Source organism: Hyposmocoma kahamanoa, unplaced genomic scaffold, assembly GCF_003589595.1.
Source record: "Hyposmocoma kahamanoa isolate Upper Pololo Valley unplaced genomic scaffold, ASM358959v1 99702, whole genome shotgun sequence".
Taxonomy (NCBI): Eukaryota; Metazoa; Arthropoda; class Insecta; order Lepidoptera; family Cosmopterigidae; genus Hyposmocoma; species Hyposmocoma kahamanoa.
The window spans coordinates 2,297,039-2,317,786 of NW_020656001.1; the positions used below are offsets into that span (position 1 = coordinate 2,297,039).

The 20,748-nt window shown below is 35.6% G+C and overlaps 1 protein-coding gene across 1 annotated transcript in view; it reads right to left on the reverse strand.

Annotated features, from left to right (window-relative positions):
* Window positions 1–7,602: 7,602 nt before the first annotated feature.
* The window catches only part of LOC113239215 (proton-coupled amino acid transporter-like protein CG1139), an 84,060-nt gene continuing 70,914 nt past the window's right edge, over window positions 7,603–20,748 (reverse strand). The window contains exons 3-9 of the mRNA XM_026476112.1: window positions 18,551–18,688; window positions 15,993–16,143; window positions 14,899–15,108; window positions 12,314–12,586; window positions 10,452–10,630; window positions 9,911–10,080; window positions 7,603–9,536 (exon numbers count right to left, since the gene is read on the reverse strand). Of these exons, the coding sequence (XP_026331897.1) occupies window positions 9,292–9,536; window positions 9,911–10,080; window positions 10,452–10,630; window positions 12,314–12,586; window positions 14,899–15,108; window positions 15,993–16,143; window positions 18,551–18,688 (1,366 nt within the window). The 3' untranslated portion in view covers window positions 7,603–9,291. The remainder of the gene's footprint in view (window positions 9,537–9,910; window positions 10,081–10,451; window positions 10,631–12,313; window positions 12,587–14,898; window positions 15,109–15,992; window positions 16,144–18,550; window positions 18,689–20,748) is intronic.

The window sequence follows — 20,748 nt, forward strand, 5'->3', positions numbered from 1 at the left end:
TTTAACTAATGTGCTCTATTACTGAAAATTTATGCACAGGAAAAATATATATGGACAGTTTTTTTTATCACCCTGTATATGAATATATGGTAGAACCTTTGTCTACGTAATAGGGTAAAAAATGAAAACATAAAAAAAATGTCATATCCTTTACTGTAATTTGTAGTCCGAAGAAAACAAATCTTCTTTAATTACGTTTTCGTCTAATTCTAAAATAACTGAAGTGTCGCGGTCGTCTTATTTGAGACAATGTATTATGAACGCAATGAGTATTTGTCATAAGTAAGTAAAGGTAACTGTTTTGCGCATCTAGAGCGATGCCACATGGGCGTTGCATCGTCGCAAACCTATGATTTCAACGTACTTAGAGCGACGCCACACTGGACTGACTTTGCGTCGCCGTCGCGTCTTGACGCTGCGTTGTACTACATATAAATCAGAACGCACGTGATGTTAAAACTGCGCGCCACCGAAAGCAACTTCGAGCAATCCCACATGTGAGTGTTGCTGAGACGCAACGATATGTTTTCAACGTTCTAAGTCGCTGCGGTAGCGTATGTCATCTCGTTCTGATTTATATATAGTACAACGCAGCGTCACAACGAAACGTCGTCGTAATACCAACGAAACGTATCATGTTGTCAGTTCCACAGGAATGCAAATAGAAGGTCAATTAACGCCACAGCGACTTGTGCTATCAAAGATTTTGTTTGCACGTCCTCACGCATATGCTTACGAGGGATGCGTTGCGTCGGCGTTACTAATCGTTGCGTTGTAACGCTGCTTGCCTTAGTGCGTTGAAATCTAGCGTTGCGACGACGCAACGTCCGTGTGGCATCGCTCTAAGTTGCTTGCGGTAACCTTTAAGAGTCGAAGTCTAAATTAGATATGTAACGCAGCATTATAAATGATTAAGGCTTTATATTGGATGAATTATCGTGACTGTTTCGAGTACGGGGTATTTTGAATAAAATAATTCACTCCTCATATATTATTGTTAATAACAAACAAGAAAGTTACATCAATATTATTAATAAAAGTACGTTTAAATCAAATGCAAATAAATATATACATTTATAGAAATAAATATTAAGTGGCTTAAGCGAAAATAATTCTTCTGTAAATTCTTGTAAAAAACAAACTCGAAACTTTGATTCAGTTCACTTTAATCTATAATCACGAACTTTTGTTGTAATAATTATCTGATTAATTATTATCAAAAGTGGAACAAACGTTGTTGTTTATGATGTTAGTGATATAGCTACGACGAGGTTAGTCTTTTACAAGTAAACTTGTACCTATATTTTCACATTTACTACGAATACTACCAAACTATATTACACGCTTTCTGTAGTCAATAGGCAAAACATAGCACATATTAGATGCAATAAATATACATTCAATCTCCTCACTAACCGCCGTACGTTTGTCGTAAGTCGTAACTACGTAAAGGTCGCAGCATACGTAACGTGATTGCCCCCGTCCCGTAAGACACGGAATGTATTGTTTCTATCGTGACATAAAAAACATAGTACTCCCGTATACTGCGACCTTAAATCAACGATTTACTAAAGCTCAATTTACATTGCCGTAGATCGGAATAGAAACAAATGTTTGTAACGATATAGTACATAACATGTCAATTGTGTATGGTACAAAGTAGATGCGAAACAGTAGAAGCGGGAATTCTCAAGATAGCGCGAGAATTCTACGGGAAACGCTCGAACTAATTTATAACATCCATTACCTGTAGGGTTGAAAGGGTTGTAACCCTAACTAGCCGTGAACAGGTTCACGGCAATGAAATGGGAAATTTCCGGTCCACAAAATTTATTAAAGAAGTAAAGTTTAAAGAAAGGCTGTAACAATATAAAGGTAAATGTAAAAAACAGGTATTACAGTATAAAACACTCCCTACACTTTATTATTAAGGCACTTACCCCTAAATGGGCCGAGTAACTGAATTACAGATATAGGTACACGAAGGCTGTAGACTGTTATAAATTATTACACATGATTTAGCTTATTTAATGATTATAAACGTAGTAAAAACCAAAATTAGCGATTAGTAGCGAGGAGGGTCCCATGTAAATTGGAAGAAACTATTCCACCACTCAGGGTGGCAAAATAGGATATGAATAACTTCGGGTCGGTTTTTAAGTACTCTGTACTGTTTTTTAGTTAATTAAATGTAAATTTATTTTAAACCACAAATTAAACTACGTATTAAAACTGCCTAGTTACGACGGTTAGTCAGGAAATAAACTATTTAACTTATATTATTTCGCTGTATATAATACAATGAAAACTTAAAAATAATATATTCGAAATGTACATAAATTTAGTCTTCAAATAATATTACATATGCGACATTAGGCGGTACTTTTAATATCTTAATGAATTCAAAATGTACTAGATATGCCCTGTACCTGTATATTGTTTAGCTACTTTAAGATATCACCCTGTGTAATAATCACTTAGTAAACACAGTGGAGTCCGGTTGGTACGATATACGATATACGAGATATTCAAACCATATTTGTATTGCAAAAACGAGCGATTCGTTCTGTGTACCGTCTAGGCTCTCGGGTTTCTATCAGAGAAAAGCTTAAGGAGACTGGTATCATGACTGTGGCATCACAGTACATTTACTCAAATATTTTATATGCCCGTAAAAATATACATAATTTCAATAAAAAAGAAGACATCCAAACTCATGGTACCACGATTTCGCTTAACCAAGGTAGACGACTCTTTTATGGGGAACTGTATACGTTTTTACAATAAGATTCCGGAGCATATATTAAGTTTATCATTTCCTAAGTTTAAAAACTACATTAATAATATTTTGATCGAAAAATCAAATTACAAAATTGAAGACTACGTATTAGATAAAGATGTATGGAAAGACGACATGGCTCCAGAATCCACACAAATTTGATTCAAAGTGTATTCCATACCATTTAAGTTTATTTGAAAAGAGCAATCCCTAGAGTTTCTTGCTCGTTCTTCTCAGGAAGATCAGCGTAGTGAACGAGCAGTAGCTTAAATGTGACGTTTTCAAGTGTAAATTTATTTTACCTATGGAATAAATAATCTTTGACGTTGGGATAAAATTTACTTTTACTGCACCATATTATAATATGGTAAGCATACGAGTGTTTTTATATGCTCTGCTACCACATTTGATATTAAAGTAAAATCCATTCTTGAACAATAGTGTAATGAACAAAAAGGACACCGCGTTGCTAGGAGGCTATTAGCAATAGACCATACGATAGAGTTTCTTGAACTAAGAAGGTTTATAACCTCTAACAATGCCAACACTTCATTTCCGAAAATAGTCTTTTTCGTTTAGTGTTCGTGTTACAACGTGCGTTATACAAAATTGTATAATTATATGAATGTTATACTACTAGATAAAATACTAAAGATTTGAAAGAAATTATACCCAACACATTCTCTGTAGTATAGTTGAAAGATAATCTATATAACTATACGATTTTAAGACGAGTTTGTGAATTGTCGATATAGCGTATGTCGATATTATAGACTTTCGATATAATCTAATGTAATGTATCCTTCGATGTTGTGAATGAGACCCATGATGCCCACTGTTCGCCTTCGATATTACAGACTAAAAGTTTAAATGTAACTTCCCTACGGGGTATTTGATATTTTCTTATTTATTGTTTGTTAGTCTAACTGTGGCCCTCTGTACGGAACCTAGAATAATTTTATTAAGAATAATAAAAGGATGTCTTAGAATGTATTTTGTTTTATTTGTTAATTTCAACGCCCACAGTCGCAAAAAATAATTGAAAAAATAATTCAGGGTTTTTCTAAAGCGGTAGCACTCTCTGGACAGTATCAACACCCCCTTTTGCTTCAGAGGCCCCTAACGCCCCGTAGGACTCTTCAGCGTTCACTGCGGGGCGGAAGTGATCTCTTTGGGAAACTATGGTTTAAGTCGATATCCTGACATAAGTAATTTAAAATGACTTATTTAGAGATAAATCCAGATGATGAATTCGTAATTTTTGTATGAAATATAGAAATTTAATGAATGCCAAATTTACAAGACGCAACTGAGTCAATAAATATATAAGTGAAATATAAAATTTAGCTCCGCGGTCGAATGGATTGTACACCGGTTTTCACGGTGTCGCCATCTCTGATGTGTTTTATTGTAATAAAATGTAAACGCATAATAAAATGGACAAAAATATTGACAGTGAGAACAATTAAGTATTAATAAAAATTCGACCCTGCAGCGTTACGGGATGTGGCATTTGAAAAAGTGAAGATCGACCGAATGTAACATTGTACAGGCACGTGTTATTTTTCTGTCCATAAATCACACAAAAGCCCAAATATCTCATGTAATTAGACTCATTTAAGTAGTTTATTCATAAGTCTTGCCGAATTTTGCTTTGGTTACTTTAGATTGCCTGTTTGTTAGTATGTTTTGATGATTATTGATAACATTATTTTGAGATAATGTTGTTCTTGTATGCAGACATATTATCGATATTCTGTTATTGAAACAATTCACTACGAGGTTTTAATTATTCCATTTTTGTTATTTTTAAAGTTTACCTACAAATGAAAAAAGAAAGAAAGAATGATAGGAAATTATAGGACTGCCACACATAAACGTTGGATCAAATACCATCCTCGTTTATTCGCTCCATTCAAATGTAAATAGAACTTTGAATGTTACTAGATTACATGATAATGCAATTCCATCGTTACGTTTATTGGTAAATAACTTTATATTTAATTTTGATTAAAATGGCTCATTACTTGCATAGTAATAATAGCCTAGTATTAATTATACCTTGTTTACAGTAAACTACACAAATTTGGAAACATAAAACACACTAACAACAGTTTCAACATTCAAGCCATACATTTGCATGTCGATATTGACTTATCTATGATTATGGTACAACACTAAATCTGCTATTTGTGGTGGACATTTTTGGTTTAGGTAGGGACGTTTATTCCATAGATAGGGCAACTCCTTTCCATTATTTTTTTCCATTATCTAAGCGTGAAACCGATACCATTCTGACATGTCACGACACGAACCGTCAGACAAATGTATTTTTTTTTTAATAATAAGTGACGGGACGAACAAGTCGTACGCCTGATGGCAAGTTACACGCCTGTCCATAACAGTTGCAATGCCACTCAGAGTTTTAAATCGCAAAAATCTGAGGGGCACTGCCACTGGGCCCCATCTCCCTGAGACGTAAGTTGACAAGTCTCTTGTGCCTGTAATTTCACCAGCACCCTTACCCTTCAAGACCGGACCACAGTAATGCTAACATTACTGCTTGGCGGTAGAAATAGGTAAGGAACCCTCACAAAAAGCTCTACTACTACGAAAATTCGACTTTACTGTCTGTACACAACGCTCAGCTGGACCGTTGAGCATATTTTTCGATTTTTTATTGTATCGTTTTGGCTCAGATGTGTCTGTTACTTTCTGGTGAATTCTGTCACATCATATTTAATGGTGAAATGTTAGCTAGAACTATCTATTCCATCGTCCTCTCTAGCTCGTTAGAGCGATGCCACACGGGCGCTGCTGGTGCGTTGCGTCATCACAACCATTGTGATACCGACCCATCGCAACGCTATGATTTCAACGCACCGAGTGCCATACAAGCAATGCTGTTATTTGATTTTTTTTTTGTGAAGTACATTTTGCAGTTCGCCGCTGATGACCTTACCGGATAAGAGGGCGAGCTGAAGGCTCATAACCCGTAAAGCAATGCCGTGTCGCGATGTAACGCCACTTACCACACCCCTCCCCGCTTCGTCTCCTGGCCCCTTGTCCGATGCGCTGGTGATTAGTCGTCGCGCGCCTTTTCAACGCACCACGTCGCATATAGTTCTAATTTATATGTAGTAAAACGCGGCGTTACCGCTAAGGCGCGCATCGTGTGGCCTCGCTCTTAGACACTTTTGAAATTTTTTGTTATTAATTTGTAGTTTACATTTTTTCATTTAATATATGTATGGCAAAGCAAATACAGTAGGTAATTTCATTAAAAGCAATATTTGAAAATCTTGAGAACAGTTAAGCCAATTTAAGATCCCGTTGTCCCAAGGAATACTTTATTTAATAAATTGGTACAATCAGTACAGAGTACTAAAAAAACCAACCTCAAAAGTACGTGGAATTCATCTATTTGCCAAGTTTTATTGAAATCAGTTACCGGAAAGTGCGCAAACCCGGATTCATCCCCTAGTTCGCCACTATACGGAACTTGACACAGGAGATAATAAAAATCGGTTCTCACTACTCAAAGTATATTGAGAGAGAAAAACGCCTTGAATTGGAGAATAGCAAAATCAACCATTAAAATAATTACTCCTTATAATAAAATTTAGGCGCTGTTTATAAAAATGAATCTTCGCGCGTGAACAGCCACTCTTGGAGGTGGATGATTTTCTTCAAAATTAATTTGGACCACTCTGGAGGTACCCTCTATCCAACAAAAAAAAGAATCATCAAAATCGGTTCACAAATATAGAAATTATCGCGTAACATACATACAACAAAAAACATAGTCTAATTGAGAACCTCCTCCTTTTTGCGAAGTCGGTTAATTATAACATAGGACGCATTGTATATCTGCAAATATAACATGTAAGTAAATTAAACAATCACACTTCTTATTATACTATTTATTTCACAAAATGCAATCATATCGCTCATTATTTATCACAGACATAATTATAAAAGTTATACTTATATAATTACATTGTCTTTTATGTATTAAATATATTATATATTAACTATCTGACATGCACAATCAATTACAATTAATTTGTCTAACAGTTAGAGCAATGCTATCAAATATGACGTTTCTATAAGATATCTGCGAAACAGAGCGTGCAACCAAAACGCAGTCTGCGCGTAGCGCGTTCTTTTTCCCCATCGGGCTATTTAATTCATAAATAAATTAGTTTAAGCGCACATTGCGGTGTATGACATATGTTTAAGGAAGTCATTAGACTTATTAACGCGGAATCGTTTTGATGCTATAGCGTTTAACCGCACTCGTCGCATACGGCTCAATTCGCATTGGCGCAGAGTCGAAGCGTCGCGACACCTCATGTTTTTCGCCTATAGCATATTCATCTCTATTTTCCCATTATTAACGTACAAATTTGTGTTATGCAAATTGAATCGCGCGTCACTTGTGACGCGTAACACTGACATGTGCGAGCGTCGTCGCTCTACGGCCGTTGATGCGGCCGGTAGCATGTTGACGCGGCCATTCGGACACCAACTGCTGCTGTTGCAAAAGGGCATGCCTTATTCAAGTGTCATAATAATCCATTATGGTAAAACCGAAATAATGCACGCATACAAAATACGTACCTACATAAGTAAACACTGCCGTAGTGGTTGAACGGTTATAATCCTGGACTTCCACGCAGAGGTCCCGGCCGGGAGAAATACTTGTATGGTCTATATTTATTTCTCTCGTGAGTTTGTCCAGCTATGAGTGTACGCGCTTTATTTATTTGGTTATTTAAACAATAACGAACACAGTATAATTATCTTTTTTAATATCGTTCGGCATTGCAAGAAGATTGATATCGAAGATAGCGTCAGAATTCCCTGTACTACGAGTACTAAGGCGACGGAATTCACCAGTCCAGAGCCAATTTAGAAAAGGTCATTTCTCAAATTGGTCCTACCGGGAATCGAACCCGGGACAGTGTAATCCGTTAGGCCACCGAAGTCGTCGAATTTCCATGTCTAATAAATTACTTAATTAGTCTTCTAAATAATTTGAACTCTGAACTATGTTATTTTATTGTTGTTTTGATTCTACACGAATAATATCGTCGGGAATAATTACGCGTGACTAGCATTTCCGTGGCTCAATTGGGAGCTGGTTCTGGTCTGAATCCAGCCAGATCAAAGGGATTTTTCTTAATTTTCGATCTTTGTATTTCAGAAATGTTGTATTATAATTATTATAAATAATTGCCTCAACCACAGACGTAATTACAAGTAAGACAACACAAATTACTTTTGGTAATCATATATTTAACTTTCTTTATATTTGTTGTCTTATGATATTATCCAGATTTATCCAATGCGTGACTTACATACTTTCGATAGTATATTAATTAAAAAAGCTATTAAGGCCAAGCCGATCAGTTATGTAAGCGCTCTAAGATATAACTGACTTATTTGAACGTTCACTTTTCGTTTTTCTAATACTTACGACTAAACTAAACCTAAATGAAACAGGTTTTCCAAGTTATATACATTCTAATGTATAATTTAAAACTTGTTTAGATGTTAACGTATTGATCTACAGGCGCAGAATTGCCAATTGAATTTAGACCCTATAGTACGAAGGTTTAGGTAAATATCTAAAAGTAAAATAACTTCAGCTGTCACTTGGTTAACCGGTGAATCGTAATCGTATTACTGCTGTACTCTGTAATTTGGTCACATGTTTTTTAGCTGCCATCTTTATATGGATAAGAAAAATAACTTTTTCTCAAACATGCTCGGAAATGTTTCCATTAGGTACTTTCAAAAATCGAACACGGAAAGTTTATCATTTATGGATCGTGCGACTTCTTCCAGCCCACGGCCTTCAAAGTGACTAAGTATGAAAATCCAGGGAAATCCATTACAGTCCACTTATCTAAACTTTTAAATCTATCTACTAGTAATGAACTATGTAAACAGGCAAAAGAAAAACTCGTACAGCCAACGGCAAGTGTTCGTCATTGTGAGAATTAAAAATATCTACATGAACCGCTTTTTTTTTTTAAAGAAAAAAAGGCGGTAAAATAAATAAAGTGCTTTCGTATTCTTTTCTGCTTTTTTTGGTCTTTTTTCGTTCGTCGCAAAAAGAAGTTCTAGTGAGAGAACGAGAACAAAAATACAATAATGGATACACTTTTCAGCAGACTATTATTGAATGTGCCTGGAAAAACTTCTCTTTTATTATTTCCTCACATTTTTTGAGAAAAGCACCATGTAAGCCTCGGCGGAGATAGGATCGCTTGACTCGTATTAATACAAATAACTCATACTCGTCCAGCAATCCCTTGCTTCCCGACCTCTGCAACAATGTACTACCTATTTTTCGAGAAATTTGTGAGTTTCATCCATGCGGGCTGAAGGCGGTAATGTAAGAAGAAAAAAATCTTGAATATTATCAAAAAATAACATTATTCAGTCCATTGCAGAGAGATTGGAATACTACATGTTAGGATACGCCTAAATCAACAAGCAAATCACTCTTTGAACGCTTTTACTATAGATGCAATGCTTTCGTATGTTCCAGTCACAAAGATAAAAATTCCTAATAGAATGATGATAAAGTTTTTAAGGAGCATAAATATTGAAATTCCCTTGGACTTTTGTGAGAACAGGACCAGCTCGATGATCGGTGGGAAGATGAGCGCCAGCGCTGTGCTGCTCACGGCACCCACCAGCGAAATGAAGAGGCCAAGCTGCGGTATTGATTCGGCCAAGATGACTGAAAAGAATTTTATAATATAACTTTTTTATTAAAAGTAACCGACCTTCATAGAAGTACTGTTTCCCAAGTTGTATTGAAATAGGTTACCGGAAAATACGCGAAACCAGGCTGATCCCCAGTTTGCCACCCTAAGCGCTTCTGCCGCATCCAATTGGTATTTGTTCAATAGATATATAGCAAATGTGTGTCGAATCCAAGACTAAACAAATCTATAAAACTCGGACCCAATTCGAGTGTCACTTGTGCACTACGTCTCTACGAATATCGCTTGTACAGCTAACCTCTTTTCTGACGTCGGTTAAAAATAGTAAGTTACGCTTAACACAACGAATGCAGCGGCGTGATATTTTGCAGTAATAAAGGAAACTTACAAGTAAGTAATACCAGCAAAGCTCTGTATCCAAGTTCCTTAGCGACAGGCGACTTGGCTCCGTATTTCTTCTTGAGAGCAGGCCACGTAATGTCCACAGGCACGTAGAACTGCAGCGGGTACGTGAACAGCATGGCCAGTGCAATCAGCCCTTGTACTACGTTACTTAACCTGGGGATATTTTTTTTTATAATAGTAAGTGACGGGATGAACAAGTCTTGGACCTAGCTCTAACAGTTGCAGTGCCACTGAGAGCTTTAATAAAGATCTGAGGTGACACTGCGCCCGTCACCCTGGGACATAGGTTGACAAGTCCCATATGCCTGTAATTTCACCAGCACCCTCGCCCTTCAAAATCGGAACGCAGGAATAATCACATTACTGCTCGGCGGCAGAAATAGGTAAGGAGGTGCCACTATTTCCTTAGACGGACTCTTTCACAAGGAGCTTACTCAAACCTGAGTAATATGGTGGGGCTCTTGAACGTTTCGTTATCAATTACAAGATTTTTAGCAACTTTTCAAGTTTCTATTTCAACTTACACATGTCCGCGCGGCATGTTTAGTGTCAGACTCCCAGCTACGTCCTCACCCCATTTGAGATACCCGAGGAAGCCGACCGATATGAAAATACTCCCGACGAACACCATGCCCACATTCAATACACCTAGAGGCTTTTGGAATGTTTCCGGCTTTCTCATCTCGTTTTTCAAAGGCAGCACCTACAAAACATTGAATGTAATGTAGTACCTAAATAGGATATGAAAAGATAATGGCGAACTCCCATATAAAATTTTGTTGACATAATTTAGAATAGAATTAATATTTATGCAACGCCACAACATTTAGATACAAAAAAATATTGATAAAACTTAGACAAACAAAACTAAATAAAAAAACGTAATAAACTAAATTAAAATATAAAGAAAAACAAACAAAAAGCAAAAACCTAAATATAACGACTACAAATGTTGTACTGTCATGTGTGCGGTTGTGGCGTGCGCAAAAGGACTTTATTCTACTTATGGCCACAGCAATAATGTGTGGCGCTGGTTTTCAACGATCCCTGAGCTGAGATGAGTGTTTTGTATGCGTCTATTTATGAAAAATATGTGAAAGTATAGAGTTTAAATTGACGAAAATATAGAGATGAAACTGCGACGTCTGTAATTAAAGATTTTCAGTTTCAAGTTTTGGACGTTGTGTTTTACATATGATTGTGAATACACAGATTGAACACACAGAAAAATTTTTTTCGTCGACCTGGTAGGACACGAACCCACGACTACCTAATAAACTAACTTAAAAAGCTATGTTAGTGACAAAGAAAATACGATAAAAATACAAGTCAAAATTATCTTTCACTCGCATTCCTATCAATTAGACTCATAATGAGACTATTTGACCAGAACCCGAATGAAAGACTTCATTATAGGCAGGTTATATCTGTTGGGTATGACCTGTAGAATGCTGTTGGTACTGATGATGACTTAGAAGTCATCTACCCGCGCCTCTGCAAAGATGGTAGATGCACTGCAGAATCGAGGCAGCCCCATCAACACTCTAAAACCATTATTATATTGGACCCGTAGGGCACTAAGCGATCTTTTAGTATAATTGAAACACAGGCTGGTCGTGTTTTTACTTGCCTACTACGACGAGAAAACCTGCGTGCCAACATATTACTTCTGATTGCCAATGGCTTACGTTCCCTCTCAATGTCCATCTGGTCGTCAATGAGTTGAGATTTCACCTCACTAATAAAATTGTAATCTGTCTTAACGACCATCTTAGTGTGCCGGTACTTTAAAGGATCGAAACCCAGCGGCGGCCCTTTCGTATCCTTAGAAATAGAGTAGGACTGAAATGGATGCAACCCTAATGAGCCGTGACCAGGTTCACGGCAATAAAATAAGAATTTTTCAGATCCACAGAAATTTATTGTAAAGTTGATGTTAACGTTAAAAGAAAACGAAAGGCTGTAACAAGAAAAGGTATATAAAATCAAGTACAACAGTACAGAACACTCCTTTAATACGGATTAACATAACAGTCCAGACACTTAACCCAAAAGGGCCGAATTATGCGGTATTATAGATGGGTATTAAAACTGGCAAAATAAGATGCAATTGAAGTTTCAACAGCACAGTATCCCGCCGCCGCGATCGAGCAGGGAATGACGAACAAAATCAGAATGGTAAGGGAAGGTAAGGGAATTAAAGAACGATTCAAAATTTAAAAACGTATTGCCAGGACCCGGAGAAAAGGCGATAAAATTGTGGGATAAGGAGGTGACATCGTCACAATAACCGGAAAAAGAGAAATCTATACTATGGCCAAAATCTTCCAGCTGAGGGACATATAATGAGGCAGATAATGAAAAGAGAAAAGGCGAAATAACTTACCAATCCTATGCCTTCGAAAGCATAAATAGCAGTTCCAAAATAAAGAGGTAACTGTTGCCAGGACGCAATGTATTTCCTGCTATCCAGGGGTGGCAGGTCCTGAGCGGCCACGTATACTACAGCGCTCACTCCGACCGCCATCATAATGTTCGCCACAGTCGAAAACGGCGTCAAGTACTTAAGGTTTCGCACCATACAGGAGAGAAGAACCGGTACGACAACAAATATCATATGAATCGATAGATCCGCGTAGATACCGTATTCGTCGCAAATCTGAAATCACTTTTATTGTAAGCACTTTAGAGTCGATAGTAACTCGGCTCGAATTCGAACGGTTCACTTTGCTTGAGCCAAGCGGTAGGGACAATGGCTTTGTTTCAGAATTTATTTATTTACAGATTAAAAACATTTAAAAAATATATATCGTAGGCACACTACACGAGGTCTATTTAGTTCAGTTAATATAAAAAAAAACCATTGATATATCTGCCGTCCACTAACCAAAACGTGATTAAATAATTAATGGTCAAATATCCGTTTCAAATAGAAAAAGATAGAGCACAAAATTCTATTTTAACAATCTCAGTACAGAGTACTGAAAAAACCGATCTCAAAAGTACGTGGAATAACATCCATTTGCCAAGTTTTTTTTTAATCGGTTACCGGCAAGTGCGCAAGCCCGGATTCGTTCGCCACTATACGGGACTTGACATAGGAGATAATAAAAATCGGTTCTCACTGCTCAAAGTATATTGAGAGAAAAACGCCTTGAATTAGAGAATAGCAAAATCAACCATTAAAGTAATTGCTCCTTATAATAAAGTTTAGGCGCTATTTATAAAAATGATGATTTTCTTCAAAATTAAATGGAGGTACCCTCTTTCCAACAAAAACAGAATTATGTAAAAATCGGTGCACAAATACCGGACTTATCGCCTAACATACACACAAAAAAACTTACAGTCGAATTGAGAACCTCCTCCTTTTTTTGAAGTCGGTTAAAAACAGTTAAAATTGGTTAACGTGTTCAACTTATCGGAACATACCCTAACGACGCATTAAACAATTTCAAAATTCTAAAACTGGATTATGGCTTTTTTATGACATTTCAAAAAAATATTTTGTTGCTTAGTTAGCGGACGGCAGATATATAAAGTACCCATTGAATAAATCGGTTTTCTGCAGCAAAATAAACAGATTTGTGTACGTCCTTCGTGGATTGAGACGAGTTGCCTCTAAAAGAATATGCTTGTTTGCCTATCACGGCTACATTGCGTCGGTACTACGTTACGGTTTGATTATATGGGGTAATGGAACATAATATGTAGAGCGAGCTTTTGTAACTCAAAAAAAGTGTATTCGAGCAATGTGCGGCATTGGCCCACGGGAATCTTGCAAGCCGCTGTTTAAGGATTTAAATATTTTGACCTTACCTTCCATGTATATATATGAAGTTTGTAAATTTGTTAAAGAGCATTCACAACTGTATCAAATCGATAAATGTTAATCAAATCGATAGATGTTAATCCACGCGCGAAAAGACACCCAAATAGACTTGTCGTTGAAAATATACCTAAGACTACACTGTACTTAAAAAGTTCATATTATATGTGCATGAGAATTTATAATAAGTTGCCAATAGCAATAAAAAACTTGACATATAAAAGAATGACATCTGAATTGTATAAATATTTAATTAAAAAAGGTTATTATAGTGTAAATGACTACCTAAAAGACTAAATTTTGCATGCTTTTGTATAATGGCTGAATAGCAGTACCTACTCAAATGTAACAACTACCATCCTGTAAAAAACCTATTCAATGCAAATAAAACTTATTTCATTTCATTTCTTGTAAAATTTCGAGGTAAATTTGTGTTTTTGTTCTATCGTGAAAAGTTTTAGGAATCCTGTTTTCACACCTATAATAATCAGCGTATTTCCTCAATTTTACTATATATTCAACAGTTTCACTGTTATGCCGAATCAACCAAATCCATTTGAGGTCGGCTCTTAACCGAGCTACATATTGTAAAATCAAATTCATTATTTAATTAATCCTTTCTTCATATGAGAACTGCGAAAATTTCGAAAAATTCGCCTTTAATAATTGTTATAATAATGTACTTAACAATTGCACCCCAGCTGCCTGGTCTTAATAAGGGAATTAATTCCCACTATGAGTACCAGAGCAACGGAAGTTTGGGACACTGGCGAGAACACCCAGATCAGGGTGTCTCTCTCAGACTCTTAAAACGCTGTTATTAATAACGCACACAAATTCCTATCATTGTGAAACAATCAGTCAATGTTTGTTATGAGAAAAGGAAAATCCAGGAAAGCCATTGTCCTTATTGCTTATTTTCAAAAGAACGTCGTGATAATTTACCGTGCAATATTTAGTAATTACGACTAAATTGTTACTTAAATAATCCAATAACTGTAGAATGTTATAAAAAGGTGTTTTAAAACATGTGGCGTTTGCCGTTTTAATTTTAATATGGCACGTTTGTGCCTTAGCTGTGTGCATTGTAAGTAATTTCAACGAAGACTGTAAAGAGATTGTCTTTATGAATGTGTATTTACCATTTTCACATTAGTTGCGATGAAAACAATGTAAACGCAGCAGAAACCAAGTTGTGTTATACAAAGAAACGCGTTGACGAGAATTTTCATGGTAGGCGCCAACGGTCTCAATCGAATGGGTCCATGTGCAAATACCAAACTCACTGTCTCTGCGAATCCCGGCGGCTTGTCCCTTTTTGTCTGTTGGTACATTTCTTCTGAACAATTAAGCTGAAACATTACAATTACAATTATTATTGCAATGACCGAACACTAAGAAACATTCCTCCGATCCGGCTGGAAATGGAAAATTCGTCGTAGATCTGTTAGTTCGTTCCGTTGCTCAGTTGAAGGCGCTAGTCCGAATCCAACTGGATCCAAGGAATTTTTGTTAGTGTTTGATCTTTGTACTAATGATTTAGCAACTAGTGCAGTAATTTTACAAAATATAATTGAACGTTTATCTATGGTAGTAAAACATAGTGACATTGAATAAACAGAATACGAATAATCTCAGTGCAGAGTACTAGAAAAACCGACCTCAAAAGTACGTGGAATTACATATATTTGCCAAGTTTTATTAAAATATCCCCTAGTTCGCCACTATACAGGAATTGACACAGGAGATAATAAAAATCGGTTCTCACTTCTCAAAGTATATTAAGAGAGAAAATTCCTTGAATTGGAGAATAGGAAAATCAACCATTCAAATAATTGCTCAATATACTAAAATTTAGGCGCTATTTATAAAAAATGAATCTTCATGCGTGTACAGCAACCCTTAGAGGTTTATGACTTTCTTCAAAATTAAATGGGACCACTATGGAGGTACCCTCTTTCCAACAAAAAAAGAATCATGAAAATTTGTTCACAAATACCGGAGTTATCGCGTAACTGTAATATGTAATAAAAAAGAAAAAAAACAAACAGTCCAATTGAGAACTCCCCCATTTTTGAAGTCGTTAAAATTAGTACGTAATTCTAAAAATTCTGAATTCAAATTATTGTAAAGACGCTTTAAGAAACTGTTATATAATACTAAGTAGTATACATCAAATTCTTTATTTAACGCTATGTATATATATATGAAAATTCATTCGTGATATTAAGATTACCAATATGTGTTGTGCGTGTACACTGATGATACCAAGAACAGCTGTCATGATTGGTGCAAAAACAATGCCACCGTTTTTAAAAGCATCTCCCATAGCCAGAAGTCCAGAACCAATGTTCCCTTTGAACAAGTGTAACATTGTATCCATGTACCTGTAACACATTTTACCTATTAATCCGAAAGTCATTTTGTCGCCTTACTCCATTGACTTACAATTATATGGACGTCGGGTCCGCGCTAAAAAGTGTCCGAACTTATAGGGCGTTAAAATCGTGTACAGAGCGTCATTCACGCTTTAGTATTCGTTTGTTCGACTGACAGCGAAGCAAGCAAAATCAGACAGTACTGCGATGACATTACGATTTAAATTCAACGTTTTAGCTTTTTCATATTCCTTGACATGTCACTACGTTTAAATGCGTTGACTTGGGACATTTTTTTCGTGGTTTTTGTATTAGACCCGTCGTCCATTTATTTGTAAGTCAATGTGTTTCTTACTATCTTTCTGAGCTCAAGTGGGTTTGCTATTCGCGTTCCCCGGAATATTCATATACTATCCCTTATAAACAATACAATTCAATGCCTCTTTCCCGGTAGTTTTCGACACTGCCCGAATACTCACTCATTACGGCCTTCAGGAAATTTTGTCTCTAGATGCCATCGCATTCCACTTCGTTTTACGATTCTTCTTTCTCTGTGCACGCTGTTCGTCTCTAGAACTCTCTCCCAGTTACGATGAGACAAGCGAATCGTTAAACGTATTTTAAAATTAAGTAAAGTAATTCTACCTTTCACGAAAGCAATAAGTAAAGTAAGTAAGTAGGTAAGTATTTTGTATATGTATAATATTATATTGTATATATATTATATGTAAAGGTGCTGGGGCTCATATTCCTTCACATGTTTAAATAGGTTGACTTGGGACATTTTTTTCGTGGTTTTTGTATTAGACCCGTCGTCCATTTATTTGTAAGTCAATGCCTTACTTTCTCAAATTCGTATCTTAAACCACAAATTTGTTGAAATGAAATAAATGGATTGTATATACAATTATCGCTGGCTGAATTCACGTTACGTATCCTTTGTATTTACACACTGGCTTTAAAAAAATTAAAATAAATAGAAAATTTTGCCATCTGAATAATCACTCTATAAGATAAGAGTTTGGGTTTAAAATACTAACAACCTCGCGGGACTAAGTATATTACTTACATCATAAATAACAACAATATTTCATCGGATTATACTTTCGTACACAATCGAGTAAATCGAGTTTTACTACAGAATTGTGAAGTGAATATCGTCAAGGACGGTGCAGATCCGCGTATATAGTATTTGTAAAAAGCGCGTATCTGCACCACACCACATTTCAAGGGATAGGGATTTAACGTTATTACTTTGTTATTTCAATGGCTACGACTTCCATTTTTGCATAGCAAGCATTAATTTGTGTTGGCTACGGACTGATAACAATAGATTCCCGTAAATCACGCTAATTTGGTTGCCACGTCTTTACGCGCATTTGATTTGGTCACTACATTACCGAAATGGAGACACATAATCAAATGCTAGTTACGCGTAATTGCACTATCCCCGACGATATTTCACTTTTTAAATTGAAAACGTAATCATCTTTGTCCTAAGCCGAAAAATCTGAATAAATGACAAATCCGGACAGAAGATAAAAAAGCTGGACGGATTTTTTTATTATGCCAAGTGCATTTAACGAAACTCAAATAATATACATTAGATAATACCTCCCTCTGAAATTCCATAAGAGGCATAAAAAACAAAATATATAGGTAAATATAGTTTTTACTATTACAATTTTTTCTTCTATATACACTTGTATAAGTAACTTGTATAAGTTAGTATATCAATAGCGTAGAACAAAATACAATATAACAATTCTGGAGTTTCCTACAAGATTAGGAAGAGAAGAAGCTTAGAGCTTTCCACTTGCTACGATCCCGATCATTGACTTACAATTATATGGACGACGGGTCTAATACAAAAACCACGAAAAAAATGTCCCAAGTCAACCTATTTAAACGTAGTGACATGTAAAGGAATATGAAAAAGCTAAAACGTTGAATTTAAATTGTAATGTCATCGCAGTACTGTCTAATTTTGCTTGTTTCGCTGTCAGTCGAACAAACGAAGACTAAAGCGTGAATGACGCTCTGTATACGATTTTAACGCCCTATAAGTTCGGACACTTTTTAGCGCGGACCCGACGTCCATATAATTGTAAGTCAATGATCCCGACACATAGTTTTAAGGCTTTTTTAATAATAACAAGTGATGAAGTCCATAAAAGTGCAGTGTCACTTAGAGCTTTAAATCGCAAAGATCTGAGGGGCACTGCTGCTGCCCCCGTCACCCATAAGTTGACAAGTCCCATGTGCCTGTAATTTCATGAAATGTAGTAGTAGTTCTCAGAACGAAACCGGGACATTCTCATCTAGTACTGACAGTGCTAATTGTAGTAGGCAAGCTTCCCCAACTATTGTTAGTCTAACGTTACTGAAACATACTTGTATAAAAAGAAGAACTCACGAGGTAGGATGTTTAATTTGGTGACCAGCGTGCAAGCCGTTGGGTTGCTTGCTGTTCTCTAAGTCCAGTTGTGATTTAGAAACGACGGGTATAATTTGGTCCCGAGATTGGAACACCCCGTAGCCATTGGTGATGTTGCTGCAAACAAAAATAGATACTTATTATACTGAACACAAATTGCTAAATGATCCATCCTTTTATTTGGAGGAGCGGCTAAACCAAGCGACTATAATTAGAACAAGAGCTGTTTCTAATTAATCTCAGTACAGAGTACTAAAAAAACCGACCTCAAAAGTACGTGGAATTACGTCTATTTGCTAAGTTTCATTGAAATATCCCCTAGTTCGCCACTATACAGGACTTGATACTGGAGATAATAAAAATAGGTTCTCACTACGACACTACTCAAAGTATATCGAGGGAAAAACGCCTTGAATTGATGAAATAGCAAAATCAACTAAATAATTGCTAAAAGTAATTGCTCCTAAATTAAAGTTAGGCGCTATTTATAAAAATGAATCTTCATGCGTGAACAGCCACCCTTTGAGGTGGATGATTTTCATAATGAAATGGGACCACTATGGAAGTACCCCCTTTTCAACAAAAAAAGAATCATGAAAATCGGTTCACAAATACCGTAGCTATCGCGTAACATACATACAAAAAAAAAGAAAAAAAAAAGAACATACAGTCGAATTGAGAACCTCCTCCTTTTTTGAAGTCGGTTAAAAAGGGTGAAGAGTATTCATTCATTTATTCATTCATTTATTGCATTACACGGTTAATACACAGGATCTTAAAATAAATTTACGTAATTTACACCGCAATTTACGTTTATCTTAAATTAAATTAAATTACAGAAGTTCCAAAATTGAAATCAATAAAAATAACATAAAAATCAATCATAATTAATCAAATCAATATCAAAATAATAAAATTGAAATAGTTGAAGTAAAATTTATGAAAACTAAAAAAAAATGTAATAATCAAATCAATGTCAAAATCAAAATAATATTTCATTAATAAAATGGAAATAACAAAAATAAAAGTAATTATATGTCTTAATATTAGAAGAGTATCTTTTCTGTATTCCACTTCTTGCCAGTAGTAAATATAGTTTTTACTATTACAATTTTTTCTTCTATATACACTTGTATAAGTAACTGCTGGTTAGTATATCAATAGCGTAGAACAAAATACAATATAACAATTCTGGAGTTTCCTGCAAGATTAGGAAGAGAAGAAGCTTAGAGCTTTCCACTTGCTACGATCCCGATCATTGACTTACAAATAAATGGACGACGGGTCTAATACAAAAACCACGAAAAAAATGTCCCAAGTCAACCTATTTAAACGTAGTGACATGTAAAGGAATATGAAAAAGCTAAAACGTTGAATTTAAATTGTAAAGTCATCGCAGTACTGTCTAATTTTGCTTGCTTCGCTGTCAGTCGAACAAACGAAGACTAAAGCGTGAATGACGCTCTGTATACGATTTTAACGCCCTATAAGTTCGGACACTTTTTAACGCGGACCCGACGTCCATATAATTGTAAGTCAATGCCTGCGACCCTCTACATATGTATTGCTGTGACATGCGTTCCTCTTTTTTATTAAATCAACGAAATTTAATTTTATAATATAATACGATATGATTTTAATTATATAAGTTTATACTTATTATATTTGCTATTAACATTTGTATGCCAGTTAGTGGCGCAACACGCTGAACCACAAGTGTAATCTTAAGCATGTAAAAGCTTAAGCTCTATCTCTATCTATACATTACGTATATACACACATCAAAAAAAGTTTGCGATCAATAGCATAAGCTATTATAATTCTTTAAATTTAACTTTATCAAGAAAAAATCTATGTTGTATGCTTTCTTTAAATAGAATAGAATATAGAATACCCTGTTTGAAATTAAAATATAAAACTATTTTTTATTATTTATTTTAAAAAAATGAGCCATTAATCATAATGTAATAGTGATAGAAATTTCATAGAAAGAAAAAGACTGTTTAATTAAACTTAAACAACAATTTATTATTAAAAGGTGTGAATTCAATATAAAATAACTCCTCCCCTGTCTCGAATACATGCGAAGATCTTCCTGGGCATGCTGAGGATCAAGTTATCCAGCATTTTCTGGGGTAACCTATCCCATTCTTCAATAGCGGCTTCCCTGAGCTCTG